Here is a 22,889-nt window from a genome sequence, read left to right as displayed (position 1 = left end):
GTTGAGTTTGCTCGTGTACTGTGGTTATAAGATGCAGGCGTGTGCTTCACGGGCCCAAGAGGTGAGGGGAAGAGCTGATGCATGCAGCACCCCCCCCCCCCCCCCCCCCCTTTTTACTTCTTGACACTGGAGGCGAGGCGAAGGAAGAATGAGAACACTCCTGAGGCTTTCTTTACTCAATCATTATGGTGTTTTATGCCGATATAAGGCAGTGTTTTCACAAGTATTTTTTTCTTTCCAAAGCTTCACCAATGTGCGTTTGTTTGCTCTTACAGACTTGAACTCGAGCCACAAGCGTGATTGCTCAGCTGTCATGACGCTTCTTTACGAAACACAGCTTTTTTTAAAGGATGAGGACACCTGCCGAATAAGAAGTTTATTGCATGCCTCAAATAAATAGCTGATCTCTTAGGAAACGCGCTCGTTAATGTACTTTTGATTTTTATTGTTAGGTAAAATCAGGGGTGGGGGAGTGGGTGCAGGGAAGCGTCAGTCCCATATACTTAAGAGAGGCTTCCCTCCCTTCCTTGTCTTTGTTCGTTTTGTGTTGTTGTCTCCATTTTCCCCGCACCTGCTCGCGCCACCATTCAGTGTACACGATCAAGGCGCAGTGTTCTCAGCATTCTAGCAAGCGATAGCTGCCACCCGTTACTACTTCACGTGCGGTGGATTCACGGTTGTAAGGAGAAAGGGCCTGCCAATGAATGGTAAACAGCAGCGGCCAGCGCATGCTACGGCTCACATGACTTACGCGTAGCTTGATTGCAGTGATTGATAGGAAGCAAAAAGTCGCGCTGTTGACGAACAACTTGGCGTTTGGCCAGACAAACTGTTCTCTATGTAGTTTCTCGTTCTTGGACCACGCATGCCGTCAGCGGCAAGCGACTAGCGCTGCAAGATGCAGTGCTTGGTTTAAGGCCTCTCTTCTGACGCTTCCTTCGCGTTCAGTAGGCGTTTGCCAGCTATCAGTTGTCGGATGAACTAAATGTTACAGAGAGAGCCAGGGCCCAATAACAATCTCACTCTTATGTAGATTACCAAAAAGCAGCTTGAGAGAAAGAATAGCGAGGAGGAAAGAGAAAGATAGGGAAGAAAATTTCGGTGTGAAAACCCTGCATGGACTGCAGTGTGGCTGAATCCTACTTAAGCCGTCAGGTTCGTGTTCGTGTAACGTACAAAATGCTTGCACACCGAAAACACCCGGGCTGCGAAGTTCTATCGCTTGCAGACTCACGGCTTTATGAACAAAATAAATGAAAACCTTTCCAAAACGCGTGCCCTTTTTTTTCTCGAATTTATTACCTTACATTTATTACTGGGGCCCCGATGAAGCGACCATTACGAAAGTGCAGCGGAGCACGCAGGGTGGCCGACGTTTCTGAATATTTCTCAGACTAAGCCATGAGCTGCCTGCCTACATAGCGCCCTGGCTAATGAGACGTTCTTGGGACGTAGTAAGTATATAAACACGCAGTGAATGACCGGCTCTTCAGCACAGCCCGTTTTAACAACGTGGGATAAGAGGGATAATCCTTCCTCCTGCTTGCACGTGGCTGCTGCGGCCCTTGGGACCATCGCTGCTCGGCCCTCCATTAGTGGCAGGCGAACATGGGGGCGCTGCAATGACTGCGCTGCACTAGGAGAGAGAATACGATGCTGACTTAAGAAAAGGGAAAATAAAACAAAGAGAGCATAGAAAGCAGGCAGCGTATTCCGCATATTTTGTGATTTTTCCCGGTTTATTCCCCTGCTTCCTCGTCCATACTCAGCTCCAGCTTCAATATGGCATAGCTGGCAGACGATAATGCCTGCTAGCCCTAAGCTCCGGTCTCATGGACAAGCTACCGGTAATAGAGGGACGGAATATTAAATCATAAAAAGAACGTAACACGATGTGGCCTTTGAAATGCAAACACGTACTCGACGATCAACTGAAAACGGTGCAACTTTGGATTACCCGCGGTTACGATAACCGCTAAGGAGAGAGACTACAAGTTTGTTCACAAGTAAGGATGCTTCGTGACCTACCGTCTGAAAAAGCGCGACGATCGACTCAACACACAAATCATTCTCACGATACTAAGAGTTGGTCCTCCTCGAGCAGCTCGTGCAATTTCCACTTCCTCCTTCCCGTTGCTGCTGCAAGTAATTACTGCTATGCAGAAAAGGTGCGACATTTCATAGCTTGAGATCAGCTGACACTGCCTCTACTATCCACATCGCTTCGGGGGTGTTGCCAAGACCCAGCGTGACTGCAGTTCAATCACCTCTTTTTTTTTTCATCTTTGCCTCTCTCTGCCCAGGCAGCTCTGAATGGAGCGTGTAATATTGTAGCAGGTAATCGTCGAGTAGAGAAGTTTCTCTTTTGTCTGTTTTGTCGCGGCTATAACAAAGCGCAGCATTCACGCCATCCAGTTTTCACAGCGGGTTGTTCTTCCGGGCATTAGCGCAGAGACATATGCATCAGTCCAGCGAAATAAAAACACTTACTCAAAACACGGTTTCGGTGTTCCTGATATTTTTGCTCGTGGCAGGTTTTAAAGCGATGGCATTAAGGCTCCCGTGTAGCTAAAAAGTCGGAGTCATTGTCAACGTTGCGTCTTTGGACGTGAATGAAAAATCCACGAGAGAACACAAAGAACCAACCTTGGTAGCAGGTGGGGCACTTAGGTCACGTGACTTTGTGACATCATCCCAACCCCTCTTCCGGAATGTGAGTAAACTGCCTGCCATGGCAGATGGAACTTAAGCTAATAATTGGTCACGAGGGGTTCCTCGGGGTTACTCGTGGTTCTCACAAGCCCCACCGCTGGGAGCACCCGCCATCGCAAGGCAGTGGCGGATCTCTTAAACGCCGCACCACTGCGCCAGGAGTGGTATTAGTACTCTCAGGGATTTATGAATGTAAGTTAAATAATGACCAATTCCGCATACATGAGCACTAGCCCATTGAATCTCTCACGTCATACTCTTACGGCAGAGCTAAGTGTTCCCTCCAGTTTTTGTGTTTCATGTTTATGAAATATGCATGAACACGGCATCCGTATGCTTTGAACGAGCTGCTTTGCCGCATGACTGCAAACGCGAAAAATGCCAGCCGATTTTTTTTTTCACTAGGTCTGTCATTTGATTCGATGACTTCCTTGAAAACGCACGACGCCCATTGTGAAGTATTGCTCAGTTCTAGAAGCCCGACCGGGCTCCTATTCCGCCTTAGCTGCGCACTTACAAAAGCAGAGCGCATAAAACTAGAGCTGCAACTTATGCGCGGAGACGTCATGCTTTGGACAGCTTTAATGTATCCTTAATGTTTGTGGTCTCCGCCGTGCTATAGAAAAAATGCCTATCAGGGAGAAGGACTGACAAATTAACAACTAAGCTAACGATACATAATGACAGGCTTGCAGCTTAATTAGATTGTAGCAACAAGTCCAAAAGCATTATTTTTAGGTGGTTTTGTTCTTCATGGTTCTAGAAATATTTGCACACAAACAAGACAGGACATGAAATCGGACACACATAGGCTTAAACTTAATTTCATTGTAATGGCAACAAATACAAAGAGTAATTTTTTGTCTTCACAGAATTTTGTTTTAACTTTTGTAAGAGATACGCCAGTAGGGTTTGTTGAGCTGGACTGTACAACGAGGCGGGCATTATGCACCTAATATGGATTAATAATTAGACGATTAATAAACTTAAAGTGATAATAATATCTTTAAGTTTCGATTTTATGAAGAGGTTTATTTGCGAAACTGATGGCCGTCAGCATCGAAGGTGAGCCCTGCTTTTAAATTTTCTTAATCGAAAATGTGGTTAAAAATATTGGACATTATAAATACGGATTTCAAATCTGTTGACTTGGCTCTCTTACATTATCTTATTATGAAATGGCGTCGCTGCGCGTTGTGTCACCGCCGAAATCAAGTGCACTTCTTCTACATCATCAAATACACGAACTGCGCCTGTATTTAATGAATGAGAAGTACGGGAGATGCCAAAACCGGGAAGTACAAATAAAATTATTATTATTGTAAATTAACGTAACTAACCGTCTAATTAATTATCTATATAAGGTACAAGATGTCCGCCTTGCTGTAAAATCTAGTTAAAAAGATCGCAGCGACATGTTTCTCACAGTTTTAACATAAAAACTGAAAAGATTTAAAAAAATCACCGTGTAAATGCTTTCACAACCAGGATGATCAGACAGACGTGACAAATACAACTGCAATTTCACGCATGCCTAAAACGAAACACGACCCTGTCATACCGTTTACACATCCAAGAACTTGACTTCCTTACCCAGTAAAGCTACTGATGGCATACTAACGCAACCCTGCTTGGACTTAGTGTCCGCAGTATTTCATAAATAAATAAAAAAGAAATGGAGCTCTCGGATCGGGAAATGGTATGACAGGGTAGTGTTTGGGATTCAGCACGTGTGGAATTGCAGTTGTTGCTTGTCTGACAAATCTTACTGATTGTGAAAGCTTATATATTTCTTGCAATCACAACAAAACCCAGTTAAATTTTGCGCCTCTGTGTGCCCTCTTTCATTTCCCGTCTAGTGTGCTTGCAAATATTCCCAAAATCAAGTATTACGGAATACGAGGTACCTGTGTCAGATTTGGCAATTTATCGTTTAGCCTCCCAGGCAGCATAACGTCTGCTGCTGAGTTTGTATACTCGCTCTGTGGAGCAAGGAAAAATAACTAGTACTCACCATCTGCACTTCAGAGACTGTACTTATGCTGATAATCTGCATAGTGACGCCAACCTCCACTGGAACACCTGGAAAAGACAAAATAGAAAAGCGAGAACATATTTAGAAGGCTTTCTTTAGCAGCATCAACGCTAGGCTCTGTACTTATGGGGCTGCGACATTAGGCAGGTGCAAGCAAGTTGCCTGCCCCGCCATTAAGCTTAGGGACCTGATGAAGGGCTCGCAGAGATGCCGTCGGTGTGCTTAGCGCGCAGTAATGAACCCTGCACATAGTGCACAGTTGCACCCGGGGGCTCAGCGAAACCAGTCTCCAGATCAAATAATCAGCCCGGCTAAGTTTATCTCGCTGTCATCGGTGCAAACACCACTAGAACGATCCGTGTTAGATGTATGTTTATTCAAATCGCGGTCCTTGATAGGGGCATCTCTTCAAAGATCAAAGGCCCCGAGTCTCTTTTACGCAGTGAAGCAGATGAAATCGTCGAGAGGAAAGCTGTTCTGTACCGGGTTCATGCATTATCCGCTAAAAGGCAGGACAGACAGGTCGCCCTGATTTGTAAAAATATACCGGAACGATCTCTCAGATTTGAGCTTTGAGTGCCGGCCTCACGCGGACTGCTGTCTGCTGTCGTAGCTCCTCATTCATTATAATGCCAAGGTTCAACAACACTTCATAAAAGATAATGCTCTGTTGTCTGTAGACGCCGTCTGTGCATACTGAGGTAAGCATCGATGAAACGCTGCTCTGTGTCTAGGACTTGTTTTTAACTGCTCATTGGATATTTGCGATGTGTAGAGATTACTTAGCTTAAATCAAATATTTCATTCATCTTTCTTTTGTGGGCTCATGACCGTGTTTCAGGCTACCAGGATGTGTCTAGATGCACTTTTGCACGAGCGGCCTCGAGCAGCCCGAGATTTGCTGAACACGCGGGAGCAGCTCAGCACTGAAAACATTTGATCACTGCGTATGCGACCAACAGGCGATGCCTGGTCACGGGTAGTCGGAATGATTCTCAGAGTGCCAAGCGTGCTTCTCTTAATGATAGTCGAGAAAACAAGAGAAGACTTTTTTTTTTGTACCACAGTTCAGAAAGAATGGACTTTGTAAACAGGTTTCGAAACATTTCACATTGCTTCAGTGCCGCGACTACGGCGACGCCAGCGCAGTCATTGCACGGCGATTGCGAGACTACGCTTCCTGGCCACCCTCGCAACGAACAAATAAAGGCAAGAAATTTCAACTACGGCCGTCAGAATTGCTTAACTGCAGCTGTACACTACGCGAAGTGAAAGCCAGCAGGCGGTTATGAAATGATCCCCGTAAGCAAGAACCTACGTCACAGGCGAGGTCAGAACAAACAGAAAGAAACGACAGTGAAAGAACGAGCGGCGTAAAAGAAGGCCAGACTGTACGCATGTGCGGGGGGGGGGGGGGGGGGGTACTAGAAATAAAAAAGCAAGGAAGGAAAACAAGAGAAGCACTTGGCACTAAGAACTTTCCCGGAGCTCTCTGTGTTAACGAGAAACGGCCCACGTTTCAACCGAAGCACTCAGATGAATCCCGAAAGCAAAACAGCCGCTTCTAAAGCGCGCCGCCACCATACGGACTCAATTTCGGTCAGAGCAGCGGCAACTAATATTTTAGAACTGCGTTCCTTATGATACGACAGGAGACTCAGGAACACCGATCAGACGTATTGCGGGCCATAAATTTTCTTCCCGCGTGCGCACGGCGCACGACGGGCAAAAAGCAAAAAAGGAAAATAAATGGAGACAGGAAAAGCAGCCCAGCTGGAAGACCACTGAGTTACAGCTGATGCACCACCGTCTACGCAGCAATAAAATGAAAAAAAAATAGAAACAAAAACAGGAACGAAGGCAAAGGTTATAATGTCGAACGCTTGTGCGAAGGTATCAGCAACTTCTCGGAAATAACAGCAAAAAGAAACATAATGGCAATCGAAAGACAGCCGGTGCCAGTAAGAAAAAAGAAGAATAACAGCAAAACATCGTGACAGAGCCGTTAGGTATCCTTTTTGCTTCAGTGCTTTCTCTGTCGTTTTTTTTTTCTCGTTTTCTGGCTACCTGTACGGTTCACTTGTACTCGTTTTGCTCTGGGGAATCCGCGGACGTCCGAAATAGCAAATCCATTGAGGCAATTGGCGGCAACCGGCGACAGCGGCAACCACAGATTTAACAAAAATCATGCTAGGCTCCTCGCAATTCCAATGTTTACACGCTCAGAAAGACAGTAAGAAAGAACGAATCAGAAAAGATGTGCGGATAGAAAAACCCAGACACATGCGCGGAGCAATTCGAAAGGTCAGTTTTTCTCGGACGTAAACCAAACTCTATCGCTGAGAAATGAACGTGGGGCCCTAGTTCCTACTATGTAAAACAACAGAAAACAAAGCCAGAGCAATTATTACAGAGCAGCAAAGCTTCGGAAGAGAGCAAAGTTCATTCCTAGTTCCCCATAATGAGTTTCGGTACTTCGAGTGCTGCTTGCTTCTCGCGTTATTAATGTCCTCTCAGAAATAGGCCGGCTGTGCTTAATATGACGTCTAAACTTGGACGCATGTTAACGGGTCTACGAATGTAAGAACGCAAGCAGTGATTTAGCTAGGCTTGTGTTGCATTATGCCTGCACTGAGTTTATTTATTCACAGTTCTTTATTTCTGAAGTCACACCAGGCTGTTGTAGGTAGTAATCTGACGAGGCGGCTGCGCTCCTTACTTGTCTTAATTATACCTGATATGCCGGATGCATTAAATAAAAAAATAAGTAAAAGAGATGCTTAAAAAGTAACCACTCATCAGTCGGGTGCTTTCGTCGTCTAAGAAACTTTGTCAGGTTTTTGTTGACAGAACTGTTTAAAATGCAGTTTCAGATATTGGTAACCCATATAATGATAATCGGTTGCATACAGTCCTAAACCAGACCCCGTTCAAGGACGTGGTATTCTAGGCAAAAAGCGATGGATTGGAGGTATATATAAGTTGGGTCATATATCAATACGTAACGCACCATGCACAACATAAATTACATGCAAAAACCTAAATATTTACGTCGTGAAATTCACAGTTGCCTCCGGATAAAGAACACAAGGTGCGTGGCACGCAAGGGTATCGGGGTAATTTGCAAGATGACACACGGGCTGGGATAACAAAAAAGCTACGTGTTAGCTTCGAGGGGTTTCATAACACAAATGGCTTGGCCACATATACGCCCAGGAATGTCGTCATTCAGAGATGATTTACGTGCAATAAAAGTCAAGAGACAACAAAGGCATCCCGCACAAACTGAGCAGCTCCCAGCCCAACTTCATCACGGGGAGTAGCGCTATATAAGCTTTACAATATTCGCAGGGCGGAGCACATTTACGAGCTATATAGGGGTGATATTTTTTTACAATCACGCAGGCTCGTCGCCTACCTCCCTTTGTTTTTACATGTTCTCTTAGCTGGGATGCGCTGTAGCCTCCTTCAGCAGAGTAAGCCTTAGTTAAGTCGGATTTTTTCTTTTATTTTATTACGTGTTGCAATTTTTCCACCAACGCAGCATAGTTTACGCAAATGGGCAATGCATCGATGAGCTTTTCCAGTTTGATACGTAGATTTGGGTCCCTGCCATCAGCAAATCCAAAAGCCCAGATGTTATCGGGAGCCTTCCAAAAGCTAAATAAGCAAATCTATCCCCCACCACACAAGAAGGTGACTCGGAAAGGAGCCGTAGCTTGAATGGCTACAGGAAGCAGCGCGAAAAGACAAGAACGAACACAAAAGCTGAACTTGATTGCTGCTACCACACGTCAAGGAAGGATTCTGTCCTTCTGCATCAAAAGAAGACTCGTGCCGCTTGAAGTTCGGCGCCTGTCCTGTCGGCTTCTGCGCTGCTTTGTCTAGTCATGCAACCAGACCAACAAGCTCAAACCACTACTACCCTAGCTTGGAGGCAGCTATATACAAACAAACACATACCCACACATCAGCCTCTTACACCACATACAGCCCATATAATACCCAACACACACCTGCTATGCGGGTAACACTCCACACAGTATCACGCTACATGGGCTTGTCAAAACATGCATGCCGCCCCGAAAGTCCCCAATTCACAACCTGAGAAACGGGAGGCCGTGCTATCCAGCTAAAGCCTAGAGGTTCGAAGAGAGCTGGTTAAGCGGGCGCAGCAAGCAGCTAAAGCCGGAGGACTCCTCCCAGTTGAGGGGACGCAAGTGTCTTTCCTAAATAAAGTTTACCACCACTACCACCACCGGGCGCCTCTGTTAAGGTTGTGTTGTGGTCAGATTCAGTGACTGTCAGAGCTACGCAGTGCCTCCCTGCCTCAGGCACGAGGTATATGCTAAGTTGCATACTGGTAAAAACATTCATTGAGCTCTAAAGAAATAATCTGCAAACCATTTTGCCTCCTAATGGTTCGTATCGCAGCCTAGTACCCAGCGAAACGAGCAGTATGAAAAGAAAGCAAACGAATAAAACATCTGTGCTGAAATGCGACAAGAGGGAATGAACGGCATTGCCAAACTGTGGCGCTTAAGAAGTAGTGCGCACCGTAACTACTTGCTCGCCCCAGTCTCCATTAGTTTTGCCGCGTTGTATGCCTTTTCAGCACTGCCACGCAAGCAAAATAGAATGAAGGGGTGCTAGCGTTAAGTCTAAAGTAATTGTAGCAAGCTTGGGTGTACTCTAAGCGGCCTTTGAGAACGCGGTGAGATTGCTCCCATCTTTTCTTTTTAAAGCTTTGCAGTAGTATGAAATGAAAAATTGGAACCTTGCAGCGCTGATATCTCTTTCTACATTTGAAAAAAGTTTCGCTTCATAGCGTTGCGAAAAACTAAAGAAATGCAGCCTCGGCGAGGTCGTAATTAGCAAGCGGTTGGAGCGTGCCCTTTTGTAATTAGCGCTAAATGTGGACAAAACACGGAGGAAACTTTGTCGAAAAGTAGAAGAGAATAAGCCCAGAATTTCTCTCCTTCGAATAGCATTCGTATTATAATAAGGCACAAAGATAGCTTATAACATTTTAACATTTATGCTTGGACACACTAGTTGTGGTTGAGTGTGGTTAGAGACGTGCTTGTTTGGCCGTACAATCCTTAGATGTGAGAGTTTGAGGCACAGAGCTGTCAGCTACCAGAGCTGCGCCGTTACGCACCGAACGCTCATTATAGCCTTCAACTGCAGAAAAAGCGACAACTGCTTGCCCATTATTATGCGCCGCCACTATCTAGTGCTAACGTTATTATTACATGCTATCATGCACGTGGGTTGGATTGTCTTTATTCTGACAAGCGCTCGGTGTTACCTGTTTACGGCCTGAGTATTTCGCATGAATCTTACATATATACGCCGCTAGTGTTCGTGGTAAATGAGACGGCAGCTGTAAAACGGAGGCACAGAAGGGGTCAGTGATCTCTGCTGTGAGCGCCTAAACGATCAAGTGGTTGAGAACTGGAGGCTTTTAGCGTTAGTGAGAGTTCCAGTTTAGCATGGAAGTACTATCAATCCCTGCCTTTGATGTCAGACCGCTAAGAAGAATTGAAGCAGCTCTTGCTTTAAGGAGATCCCTTTTCGATAGCAGTTACGCGTCAGGGAACATCAGGTTATATATGCATGCTATTAAACGTCAAGGTCATATCCTGCTCTATGAACAGCATTGGTGTTAAGGAATCGTAAGCGAAGTCAGTGCTCCTGCATATTGGTTGGTCGGTCCAGGCATAACTGGACGTGAAAAGGTACACGGCACGGTTCAAAACTGCTACATTCTTTCTATGCAGCCACCAGAACAGCGAAGCCGCAGCAGGCCGCAACAAATAATGCTTGCTTCATATCCGCGGGATGGTCGCGCACTATTAAAGCACGTGATCGCAATATTGGGACGTGAGGTGTCAAAATCAACCTTTTCTTTGTGATTTTGACTAGTGATGACCAATGCGCTTCGAAAAAAAAAAGCTTTGTCCCGTGAACGAAACATTTTTTCGGATAAAGCGCGCTCCACAGTACATCGGTGCTCGCCTATTCGCCATACACGACGTCGCCGGCAAGAGGCAATAGAGAGGTCTAAGTGACTTTAGGAACTAAGAGGTCTACTGTAAAGCAAGCAGTACACGTCACTTTGACTATAAGTGGCTCTTTCAGTGAGTGCCTGTGTATGGAACCGCTAATGAATATGGAGAGGCGGTTTACGTCATTGTTCCTTTATGAAAGCTTTAGCTACCCCTTTTAACCTACTCAACACGGAAATGTATGTGCCAGTAGCCTCTGAAGTCGGGTCAACTAAATGCGCTTTCATCTCCACCTGAACGAAGATGACAGGAGCGCCTGAGTGTTCGGCGTTTATATAGAGCACCAGCGTGTTCTTCAGTTGGGCACGTACGCATAGCGCTGAAAGGGGCAACGAATCGATTTAACTGACGTGTCCTGCTCGCCACTCCTGGCCTTGACGGCAATGTACTTGGCCGCTGCTTTCAACGGAAGCAGGCTTGGCTGGCATCGACCCACCTACCATGAAAACCAAGCTTCTTTTCTTATACGAAGCAATGCTGTTTATCGCTCTGCCCGGAAAATGCAAGAAAAGGAATATGAAACATTTGTAAGTTGCTTTTCAGACACGCATAAAATCACTTTGCACATGTAAGAGGCCACCCGGTAAGGCGTGATTGTAATGCCGCGAATATTTGCAGTGTTTGTTCATTCTTCAAATCTGCCGCCACACCACTTTATCGCTTTGTTTGCGACGCAAGACGCGACTAGATTTATCTCGATTGATCGCAGCCAGGCATAGCTGATTCTACGTTGTTCCGGAATGTTCTAATAACTTTGCACGCTTCATCTCGAAAGTTCGCTATCAGCTTTAAATTGAGCACGGCCGACAGCGGCGGGCATTCTGATCGACGACCGCCGAGCAGGCTTGTCGCTTCGCTGCCGCCGAGTGATTCAGTCCATTTTGGATTCAAGTCAGCCCCAATAAATAGTTTTCTTTTAAAAGAGCTTTTGTCCATCTTAATCGCTGCTTCGACTGCCGTCACCACTACGTGAGAGTATGTAGCAGGTTGTGAATTTTATACACTATGATGTAAAGCACGAAATGCTTCCGCCTTCTACCAACTGAAAAGCAGCGCACTGTACGCAGGTAACCCACTTATAAACTTAATATGTAAAACTCTGATCTCTTTTATTTTACTTTAACTCTGTAACACTGTGCATCAAATTACATACACACAGCATAAATGGTTAAAGTTTGGCTTCTGACCTCCCCAAACAACATACAAATGTTTGAGTAATACACATGCTGCGCTTCCAAGTATATTTAACTAACTTATGTGTTGTCCAGATCATGACGAGGAGAGGCGGATCTTACTCGCTTCTCTCGAGAAGGCACGATTTCACATGGTTATCTGCAAGACATTATTTACCCACGGGAATAGGAGGGGAGGTTATCCTAACCTTCCTTCTGCATATTAAACTGGACTCTAAATGGTGAAAGTAGCGTAAAACCATTGTTGTGGATGGTTGTGTGCCAGGTGAGGTCTTCTAGTGCGTAGAGATTTGCCTCAAACTCTCATGTTCAGTTAATATTCAAGTGTCGCCGTGGAACAACTGCCAGCCGAATAATCCCACCTGTAGCTCACAAAAATATCAGCCTCATTCTAAAGGCAAGGCTAGAGTTAGGTGTTAGAGACCATGAACTCCAGCTGTAAGGCTACTCTGTGCGAAATCTAAGCCTTCCGTGGAAGGAAACGAGATTTTAAATGAGCGCACTGGTACCCAGCCCGAGCCCCGCCGCGGTGTCTCAGTGGTTACGGCGCTCGACTACTGATCCGGAGTTCCCGGGTTCGAACCCGACCGCGGCGGCTGCGTTTTTATGAAGGAATTATGAAGGAAAAACGCTAAGGCACCCGTGTGCTGTGCGATGTCAGTGCACGTTAAAGATCCCCAGGTGGCCGAAATTATTCCGGAGCCCTCCACTACGGCACCTCTTCTTCCTTTCTTCTTTCACTCCCTCCTTTATCCCTTCCCTTACGGCGCGGTTCAGGTGTCCAACGATATATGAGACAGATACTGCGCCATTTCCTCCCCCACCAAAAAAAAATAAACAATTATTATTATTACCCCAGCCCGAAGTGGAGTGATTTAGAATTTTGGTATTCACTTATTTTATGCACGTGTGTACATGTGGACAGCTTTTTATTGGCTAGCAGCTCAGTATTCCGACAAATTGGGTAATTCTAATTTTACTCCACATTTCTTCCTAAACGAATACACCATTGCTTATTTTTGTAACACAGGGCAGTCTATGTTTGAGTATGGACGAATTGCCAGAAGCTCCAAACGTTCACACCACGTATTTTTATCTTTTTAATTGTAGGGTGGAACTCTCGTTAAGTGGATATCTTTTAACATTGCTCCCTCGCTGTACAAATACAGAGCCTGAATAGAATACCGCCAGGGCCAGCTGTGTTTCGTGTGCTGGGAAAAAAAAGGAAACGCCTCCAACACGTATCCAGGCAGGGAAAGGCCAACAAGCAGCGTGGTGCGGAAAGATGGAACGAAAAATATTTGCGCTTCGAGAAGAAAAAGAAATAGTAAAAGAAACAACAAGCTCGCTTCAGTGAGTCGACGCAAACTCCGAGCGTGAGTGGGCCCAAAACAAAACCGAGCTCAGCCCAGACTCGGAGCGGAACTTGGTCTTTCTCGTTATCAGCCGGGCAGTAAACGGAACTTCCAGTGCGTCGTCGAGCTCAGAGAAATGTGCCTGTCGCAGTTCATACGCTCTGTGCTCCCCCGCCAGAGACACTTTTTCTTCTGCTTTTCTCTCGTTCCCTCTCTTTGAATCCCTCTCATGAGAGACGCCGTCCCCGGGCGGAATCTCCGACAGCATCAATCTAACGGCAGCAGAAACATATCGCACAACGATTTCTTTTCCTTCCGTCGCACCCACGCAGCTTTAGTGTCTTCTGCCCTCTCCCTCCTTCGCAGAGCCCAGAGAAGGAAACAACAGCGCCGAATCAGAGCGGTCTCGGACAGGACTCGGCGTAGCGTTAAATTGTTTCCCTCTGTTCCTGCGAGCACGTTTGATCAGAGCGCGCCGCCCGCGGTTCATACTCGGCAACGGCCGGGGTCCGTGCATCTGCAGTGATGTGGGCCCGTCTATTTCGTGGACCCCATGGCGCTTTGGATATGTCGACCTTGCTTGCCTCCCTAATCTCCATGAGAAAAGAGTGACTTATTAAAACAGTGCTGCTGGGGTGCAACGTCTGAAGGAAGAAAAATGCATATTCGTTTTCTGGGGTTTCGTTATGACGGGGTTTTGGGCATAAGTATAGGTGCAATCAGTATTCATACGCCAATTACTGCAAATGTCATGTCGCTAGGGGAACAGAAGTATCCGTACAGCCGCCATAGTACTCCATAGGAAACTACTAAATTTCTAATCACTAAGGGTGTCAGGCAGTGAGACACGATCTCTCCAGTACTACTCACCGCTTGTCTACAGGACGCATTCCGAAAAGTGGATCAAGGAGAGTTAGGGATAAAAGTTAACGGGGAATACCTTAGTAACCTCCGATTTGCTGATGACTTTGCCTTGCTATCTAACTGAGGAGTAAAATTGCAAATCCTTATCCAGGACCTTGACAGGCAAAGAAAAGCGGTGGGCCAAAAAATTAACGTGCAGAAAACTAGAGTAATATTCAACAGCCTAGGAAGGGAACGGCGGTCCACGATAGGTACTGAAGGTTTCGAAGTGGTAAGGAATTACATCTATTTAGGGTGGCACTGACAGCAGACCCGGACCACGGCAGTGAAATAACTAGGAGAATAAGAAAAGTTTCGCAGGCACTCTCAAGTTATGAATAGCAGCTTACTAGTATCATTCAAAAAGAAAGTATACAACAGCTGTATCTTCGGAGCAATAGCGCAAACAGGACCAGGGACCAAGAACGAGTAGACACACACAGCGGTATGTGTGTCTACTCCTTCTTAGTTTCTTGTCCTGTTTGCGCTATTGCCCCGAAGTATGAACCAACAGGCTCGAAGTTCAAAGTTGTATCTTGCCACAGCTGACCTATGGAACGGAAACTTGGAGGCCAAAGAAAACGCTTTAGCTCAAGTTGAGGGAGCGCAGCTAGCTATGGAAGGGCATTTGTAATGTTAAGATAGAGAATGCGAAGGAAAGATAACCGATGGACCCTTAAGACAACGGAGTGGATTCCAAGCGATGACAAGCGTAGTATGGGGCGTCTGAATGTCACGTGGGTCGACGAGATTACAATGATTACGGAGAAAAGATGGCCGCAGCTGGCACAGGACGGGTTAATTAGAGGTAAATGGGAGTGGCCATTGTCCAGCAGTGGATTTAGTTAGGCTGATCATGATGATGGTGAACTGCACGTCGTTTGAGGTGGAGCAACTCGTTTTTATGTTGTCGGTTCGTGCGCAACAATTCATATGGGGGCGAACATTATTTCGGTAAACTGACAGCAAGGTAAAGGGTTATTTGCGCCCGTATAATAAGACAGCGACTCGAACAGCGAGGGCTGCTGAATGTTCGTGTGGTCCTAAGAACCGATATACCTATCTAGTCATCCTCAAGCGCTTATTAAAGCCCTGGTAGCAGTTGAGCACTGTAAAGGTGTCAAAGGAAGAAAAACTGATCAATAATTACTAAGAAGGTTCTGCATAAGTGCTGTGGTCATGGACGCACGCAGGTTTTCTGCTAATATAAATTATCCTTTGAGCACATAGCACGACAGGCGGCCTGCTCATGTCGAGTTTATCAATCTTAGAGCTGCTGTTTGTAGTTTTAATTTCCGTATCAGTGGCAGCAAAGCTCCAATCCACAAGAAGTCCCGTTGCTGTGGAGAACCACTAGCCCGCGCAGATCCTGAGTGCAGCATTGCACTGGAAAGAATGTTTTCTGCAAACAACAAAGCAGAAAAAAACTCAAACGTATTCACTCTAATTTAGACCATGATGGTTTGATTTCGTGCCCTCAGTATACTATCACCAGAGAGAGGTACGTCTCTCCTGCTTGAGTTAAATGGCGGTGACACTAAAAATACAAGAGACGAAGAAAAGATTCAAATAGGACACACGGTTTTCCTTGTGTGTCTTTTAACGCTAGTTTCCATGTGGCAGCCAGCCCGACTTTTTTCTGTAATTCTGTTTGAGTGTAACGCCCGATTTTGCAGTGCAACCGCTTGTCAAACAAGGCCTATCTGTCCAATCGCTCACGTCGGTTATTAAGAATCTCCTGGACAAAGTCCCCGATGCCAATGGAAAAATTCGTTGCGTTTCATTGCAGAACCATATGAACTTCAAGAAAGATCGACGGAAGCGCAGATGACGAAATCACATAAAGTCTCCTCAGTCTCCACGAAAGCCGACAAAGATAAATCTGAAAGACACCTTCTCGAACCTCCAAGTGAGTTATTCACGCGTACAAGCCGCTCCACAGAAAGCATTGCGCGATGCGCGTGAGCATGTCGCAAGCCGGCGAGGGAACCGTGACGACAAAAAGTTGCACGTGACGGCTAGAGATGCACGGTACCTCTATATACCAAAAAGACCGGCTCCCTCTCTTCATTCATCATATCGTTTTACTTTTTTTTTCCAAGGGGGCCGAGGAAGGCGTGTTTTCTCTGCATTCGCGAATTTTCTGCCCGCCTCTTTCTGCCGTCATTTTATCCCACCCGATAAAGTCGAGTTTTGCTTCAATGCGCACCCGATATTGACGACCCTGTTGACAGTTTTGAGTTTCGCAACGCGTCCTCCTCTTGAGCCTGCGCCTATACCACCGCGCACTCGGTCTCCCAGCTGCGAGGCGACGACCACGACGAATAGCATACGCCACGCGCTGTCCCGTATTAGATGCTCGAATCGGGGTTTTCTATATTGTAATCGCATTTGGAACCGGGCAGCGTTCACCGCTTCGGGGCACAGCTGTCTCCACGAGCGACGACGCAATGGCGGAGGCGTTACGTTTTTCTACGCCCCTTCTAACGATCGTACGACTCGCCTAAAACGTGAAGCAGCTGCGACAAAGTAAAAAAAAAGAAAAGGAAGGAGAATGAGAGAAAAGATGTGCTGAACGATCCGCAAAAATTCGCAGAAAAAACCCACCTTCCTTCTCCTGTCTGCGCACCTCGAAAGGGGAGGCAGGCAGGGTGCGGTGACAGCGCATTCAGGCCCGGCTTTGATCCCGGCATTGCCCTGCGGCTGTCTTCTTTGTATATTACTGCAGTGTATTTGAAATGTAGAAGCTGTCCCCCCCCAAAAAGGACGAGGGGCACACGTCCACACGCACGCACGCACGCATGCACGCACGCACGCACGCACTCACAACAAAAACTGTTGGGCGCACCCAGAGAGTCGGCTGGGGGGCAGAGCAAACGACTGTGATGTCTCGCGCGAGTTTTCAGACGTCGGCGGCCTTTCCGTAAATACGATATCGTTCCCTTAACTTGATCCGCTTTTTGCTCTGGTGACGACAGCGCGGAAGGCCGCGCAAACAGAAGCGCCTTCTTACGCGGCGCAACGGGTGGGTGTCCGTTAGCGAGACTTTAAAACCGAGCCAAGGGTATATGTGCGAGACGCGGGTGGCAAACACAAGGAGGGGCCGGACGTTGTGATGTGTGCTGTGACTTTGCTTCACTGTTGGATGACGAGAAGATAGTGCTTGATTGCCTGTTTGAAATAAAAAAAAGAACATGTAGGTCGGAGGCTTTGCGGAAGATTCACAGGCATTAAGTGACCTGAAAAGTGGACAGAAGAGGGTCTGCGTTAAACTTGAGTAGTTTTTCTTTTCCTTGTTTTTTAGTCGAGCCAGTTATTTGGAAACTCCCCGATGAGTGTAAATACTCCCAAATCGAATGCCCTACTGCTGCTAAAGCGCGTGATAGTCTGTTTCCAGGAGGGGAATAGCTGCTGCAATAGCCCACGACAGAAGCGAGAACTTTATTGGGACGAGAAAAGGGCACAAAAAAAAGCAAGAAATTCTGGCACGAAAATTGATCCGAGGGGCCATGATGCGACGAAATCTGCCATTTCTGAATGGCGGCTTATGGACTTGGCCTTCGGCTGCTGAGCGCAAGGAGCGGGATCGATTGGCCTCGGCGAGGCTGTATTTTGATGGAGGCTAAATGCGAAAACATGTACTAGGATCTCGCTCCGTGTTGAACCGCAAGTCGTCCAACTACCCGGAGCTCTCCTAATGCGGCTCTCGTTGCAGGCAACAGTCCTAGTCAATAGGTATTGCTTTTGAGCGGAAAAATTAATTAAACTTTGCCTGTTTTGTGTGCGCTAAGAAAAGAAGAAATGGTACACTCACGGTGGGCGCATAATTTGAATTATACAACGAGTTTGCACTTGGCGTTTTCATGTCCAACATTTCTGGACAAAAAAATGTTAAATATTAGAAAACTGTAAGGTACTGATATAGAAATATTGAATATAATGTTTCATCCTTCCCATATGCAAGAAAATTATTCTTTTTTAGTGTTGCCATCGCTCGCATTGAGCAGTTAAGACTGCGTTAAAAACTAATGGGGAACGCTTTTGGCGATAGCATGAACGTTAATAGAAAAACAATGGAAGCCTGCCGACAGGAGACATGCGGATAAATTGATCGTTGGAATGAAATCATACAATTTATAAAAAAAAATGTTCATACACTCCTTCCCTTTCAAAAATGCGTTTATTTAGGGTTACTGGGTACGAAAGGCCCAATCGTCGATACTTACGTTATTCACGACTCACCGGTATTCGGGGTTGTGCAGTGAAAGAGACAATGGCGCCAAATAAATTTTACGTACCAGTAGTGCAGGAAAGGTGGAATCAAATTACCTTGCGTTTGGCTCATCTCGCCGCTTACGCCAGTGATAATTAAGAGCACAGGTCACCCGCTTCGGCTTGCGTTGTCTCTATGGCCTTTATTTTAAGCAGGTGGTGCTGCTGAAACCTCAGCAAGGAAGCCCTTCGTCAGCATTAGCCCCTTCCGGTCACACTCTCCCTCAGAAGGCGATGCAGGACCGAGGAGGAGGGGAGAACTCGGGCGGGAGACGATAATGTTCTGCCTTACTCTACGGAAAGATGCCGTTGACTAGACTGCGCTTCTCATCGCTCCATACCATTAGGCGGTATTTCGGGTGGTCAAGAGGCGCTAATCCAGCTGCCGCTGAATCCCATCGGACAAGAGCACCAGAACAAGCTGCAGGGACGGTATACATACAAGTCAGGCATAACATTCCCACCGTTGAAAGTATCGCGCAGTAACTTTATGTTACAAAAATCTCAGCCTTGTCGAAGTCAGAGCGAAACAAAACTAAGATGCCTATACCGGCTGTCCAGCCTTCCTTGCTGTAGCGCAGACGCAGCTGAGAGCCGTGCGCTCCCGCTATCCCGGGGCTCCAACCCCAAGTCACCCTTTCATGGACGCTGATATGTATTCGGTCAGGGATGTACTCTCCGCGCGACAGCTTAAATTGATCGCGGTTGCGACGGAATGCGCCGGTAGCGCTGTCAGCGATGCCCTGCGGCAGCAGCAGAAGCAGCGGCAGTCTTGGGCCCGAATTCACCCAGAGGGCGGACGGTCCATCTTCGAGACCCCATCCACGTGCGCTAAAAGAGACGGCGATGCCCGGATGGCCGGAGCAAGGCGGTTCGGCGCCGGCCTCATATTGCACCCCGAATTCCTGATCGAGGCTCGGGACAACATGGACGGAGCGACAGGAGAGAAGAAAAAAGAAAGCGAAGCATAAGAGGACCACGATTTAGATGCGCATAAAACCGGCAGGCGTTGTAGTATATCTACAAACACACACACGGACACGCACAAGCCCGCAAGCACACGTGCGCCGCTCACGAGGGAAGCAAGAAAAGCAAGGGGTGGACGGCCAGAGATTGCTGCTGTCAGTCCAAAGCGTTGCCAATCGATATTGTTCTGCTCTGGCGGCGCAGTGCGGTGGCACCAGCAACAGCAGGAGGAGTGGCGCTGCTATTGACTTTCGTATTATCGCAAGGCCGCCATCGCCGTGTGAGCGAGCCGCTAAAGCGGAGGCTGCGGGGGAAAGACGGCCGGGGGACAGGTCCGGCGACGGGTCTTTGCTCAGGCATGTGTGCCGCTGCTTTTGCGGGCACGACGCGAACGGCACGTCTTCGGCCAGATCGTCCTGCTTCGGAACCCGCGGCACGTCCTGACCAGAAGCCCTTTCTTGTCTTTACTTCTTGTGGTTACTCTTGCTGTCTTTACCCCCCCCCCCCCCCCCCCCCTCCCGCGTTATTCCCGCTCCGCCGTTCTTGCTTCCTCTTTGTGCTCATATGCAGCCCATTTCTAAGCGGTGTCCTGCGCAAATCAACGAGTCCTAACTCTGTACTGCCATCATGATGTTTGTGCAAGAGCGTTTTCTTTTTAGGCGATGGGCCGTGAATGAGCGGGCTGAAGGAGGTTTCAGGCCGTTTCAAGACTAAATACTTTTCTTGCGTTTACCCAAGCAACGGAGACCCATAAAAGAGACAAGCCTGCGGCCAAACTAAACAGACAGAAACAAAGTACGCGGGAGGTTAACCAGGCCCGAACGAATGAAATCTAATATGTAGCGCCCCCCACCCCCTCTCCCTCCCTCCAGCCAGCGAGTTTTCACTGCTCGAAGAAGGCAGCCGCACGGAAGGCCTTGGCTAGACGCTTGTGTACACTGTTTCCGTTCTTGTGGTCTTTGTTGTTTTTTTTCGTGTGTCCCAATTGCATTCTGTTCTTGTTTCTTCAAGTCTCATCGCCTCCAGTGTCTACCCTCGCCCCTTCTATCCCCTCGGCTAGCCCCGTTGCTGCTGACCCCAGAGAACTCGAGCAGGGAGCCGGGCTGATTCAGCCGTTTTCCTGCATCGCAGCTAGCGCTGCGGAGCCCCGATGCGGCGTGTCCACCGAGGGGCACTGGCTGCCACTTCATCTTTAATTGGGTGCACACGCAAGACACGCAGGCGCGACGGCGAATAGGCTGACGCCATAGCTGACAATCTCGTTGCGAGCGACCTACAAATTATGCTTTTTTTTCGTTTGCAATTAACCTTCTCGCCACCACATTCCCTTCAAAATTTCACGTAATCCGAACTGCTTCAGACCGCACGCGCTTTAGTTTTTTTTTTTTCCTTTGTCTTTCCGCACCCCGTTTTCCCACCTCACACGAATAAGGCCGCGTTTCGAGTGAGGTGAAATGCAAAATGGCCGCGTACTGTGCGGTGTCAGTACACATCGATGAACAAAAACGTGACCAAATTAATGAAGCATTTCATGATGGTTTACTTCCTTGATCGTGTGTACCATGCACTGAAATTATATTTAAGCGAGAGGCTCAACTCTGATCATCGCAGATTTCATCTCTCCCTTCCGGAAATTTCACAAACCTCAAGGGAGCAAATGAAATTCGTCAAGTAGACTTCTTAGCTGTGGCCACGCGTAAGGAAGCGCATCCGCCAAAGCATTGACATCCTACTCGGACACTGAATCAACTTCTTCCTTTGCAATGAGAAAGATGCCATCATCGGAAAACTCTCATTTCACTGTATCATTAAACTTGCCAGGAAAAAGAGGGCTCACAATTATTCGTAATTGATACCGAACGAATTTTACTAATGACGAACCAGTTTACATGACACCTCTGTGGTTTTAAGTTCTTGCTTTTGTTTACAGTCGCGATAGAGAGAGAGAGAGAATATAAAACGCGAACTTATAACAGAATAAAGCTTTGTAGGGGCTAGTTGGTCGTACATACTGAGACTGGGGAGCGCTACAATCAAGACAAGGGGACAACGCCACATAACAACACCCCGAGACACGAGCGCAACAGAATTTACAGTAGCAGCAGGCTGGTCTGTGAGCTGCCTGGAATAATAGCATAGGTAAGTTCTGTCTGTCTACTTAGTGAGAATACAAAGAGAGGAAAAGGCGTCATGAAACAATCAATTAAATGCGGTTTATGCGCATCTAGACTGCAGACTGAGCTAAGAGAAAAAAAAATGCTTTCTGTCTTGCCTGCTTCAACAGCAAGTTGTTGAGCATGCATGGACTGTTCAAGACATCTGGCCAGCTAGACTACATAGCGGCTGCCTATTTGCACGCCATTGAAAACCGTGTTTGCTGGGCTTTCAGAACGGAACATGGTCGAGCTTTTAATGACGTCGCGTGAGAAGAGTATGACGGCTAGTATGACGGCTAGTGAAGCTCACAGTTGTAAACTAGGCTAAATTTGCCGACACTCTTCACTGTAATACTAGGATCTTGGATGCAACAAAATCAGGCTTAAACACAATATTGTTTCAACGACTCCCACAAAACGATTACAAAAACAAGAGGAATGCCTAGATCATCAACGACAGTTACGTGCTTGCAGCGATTTTCCTCGTTTCGAGTGTTCCGGAGCGTCGTATTCGGGCTGCTTTCCAAGCACCGTCCTCGTTCGCTTATGCGAAGGAGCGCTCCTACGCCAAGCGCTCAATCGGGCCCCTCAATTCGGTCGGCCAACGGGTATTGGTACGCACACACAAACAAGGCAGAGCACGGCCCAAAGTGGCCGAGATGAAGCTTGTCTTTATTCCCCGTTTGCAGCCCTCTCAGTGCGTGCGTCTGCACAAGGCTTCCGCACGTAGGCAATAAAGGACAACGCGGAGACTTACGCATCGCGCACTTGGCGCCCGTCCAAAAACCAGGAACAGTGCGCGAAGCATAGCAAGAAATAGAGGTGAAAGCCGACGAAACAAACGCGAAGGAAAAGCTGAGCAAGCAAGAAACGCGAAGCCAAGAAGACGTGCCGCAGTTGGCGATGGACGTGCGATGCTCAAGACCGGCATTGTGACGTTCGCTTAGGGCCTTTTTCTCATTCTCTCACTCTCTCTACTCTTGCTTCGCTTCCTTCCCCCTACATAATTTCGTTATTTCGTTCTGCCACACTTCGTGCTTTTCTCCCACCGCAGGATCATTACCCTTTTGTACGGCACGCGTTATCAGACAATTCGGGTCGGTTCCAACTTGTTTTCTCTTGGAGGCTCTTCAGAACTGGAAAACAGGAAGGAAAGATTGTGAAATGAAAGAGAGAGACGAGAAGAAACGAAGGAATCGACGGCGCAAAGTACCTAATGACGCTTT

At 47.1% G+C, this 22,889-nt stretch overlaps 1 protein-coding gene across 4 annotated transcripts in view; it reads right to left on the bottom strand.

Annotated features, from left to right (window-relative positions):
• The window catches only part of Rdl (Resistant to dieldrin), a 228,955-nt gene that overhangs the window by 162,047 nt on the left and 44,019 nt on the right, over positions 1-22,889 (bottom strand). For all 4 annotated transcript variants that reach the window (XM_077663327.1, XM_077663325.1, XM_077663326.1 and 1 more), the window contains exon 3: positions 4,727-4,794. In XM_077663327.1, the coding sequence (XP_077519453.1) occupies positions 4,727-4,794 (68 nt within the window). The remainder of the gene's footprint in view (positions 1-4,726; positions 4,795-22,889) is intronic.

Source organism: Amblyomma americanum, chromosome 4, assembly GCF_052857255.1.
Source record: "Amblyomma americanum isolate KBUSLIRL-KWMA chromosome 4, ASM5285725v1, whole genome shotgun sequence".
In the NCBI taxonomy this organism is placed as follows: Eukaryota; Metazoa; Arthropoda; class Arachnida; order Ixodida; family Ixodidae; genus Amblyomma; species Amblyomma americanum.
Note: the sequence above shows the minus strand (reverse complement) of the source record. Positions and strands in the feature narration are given on the sequence as shown.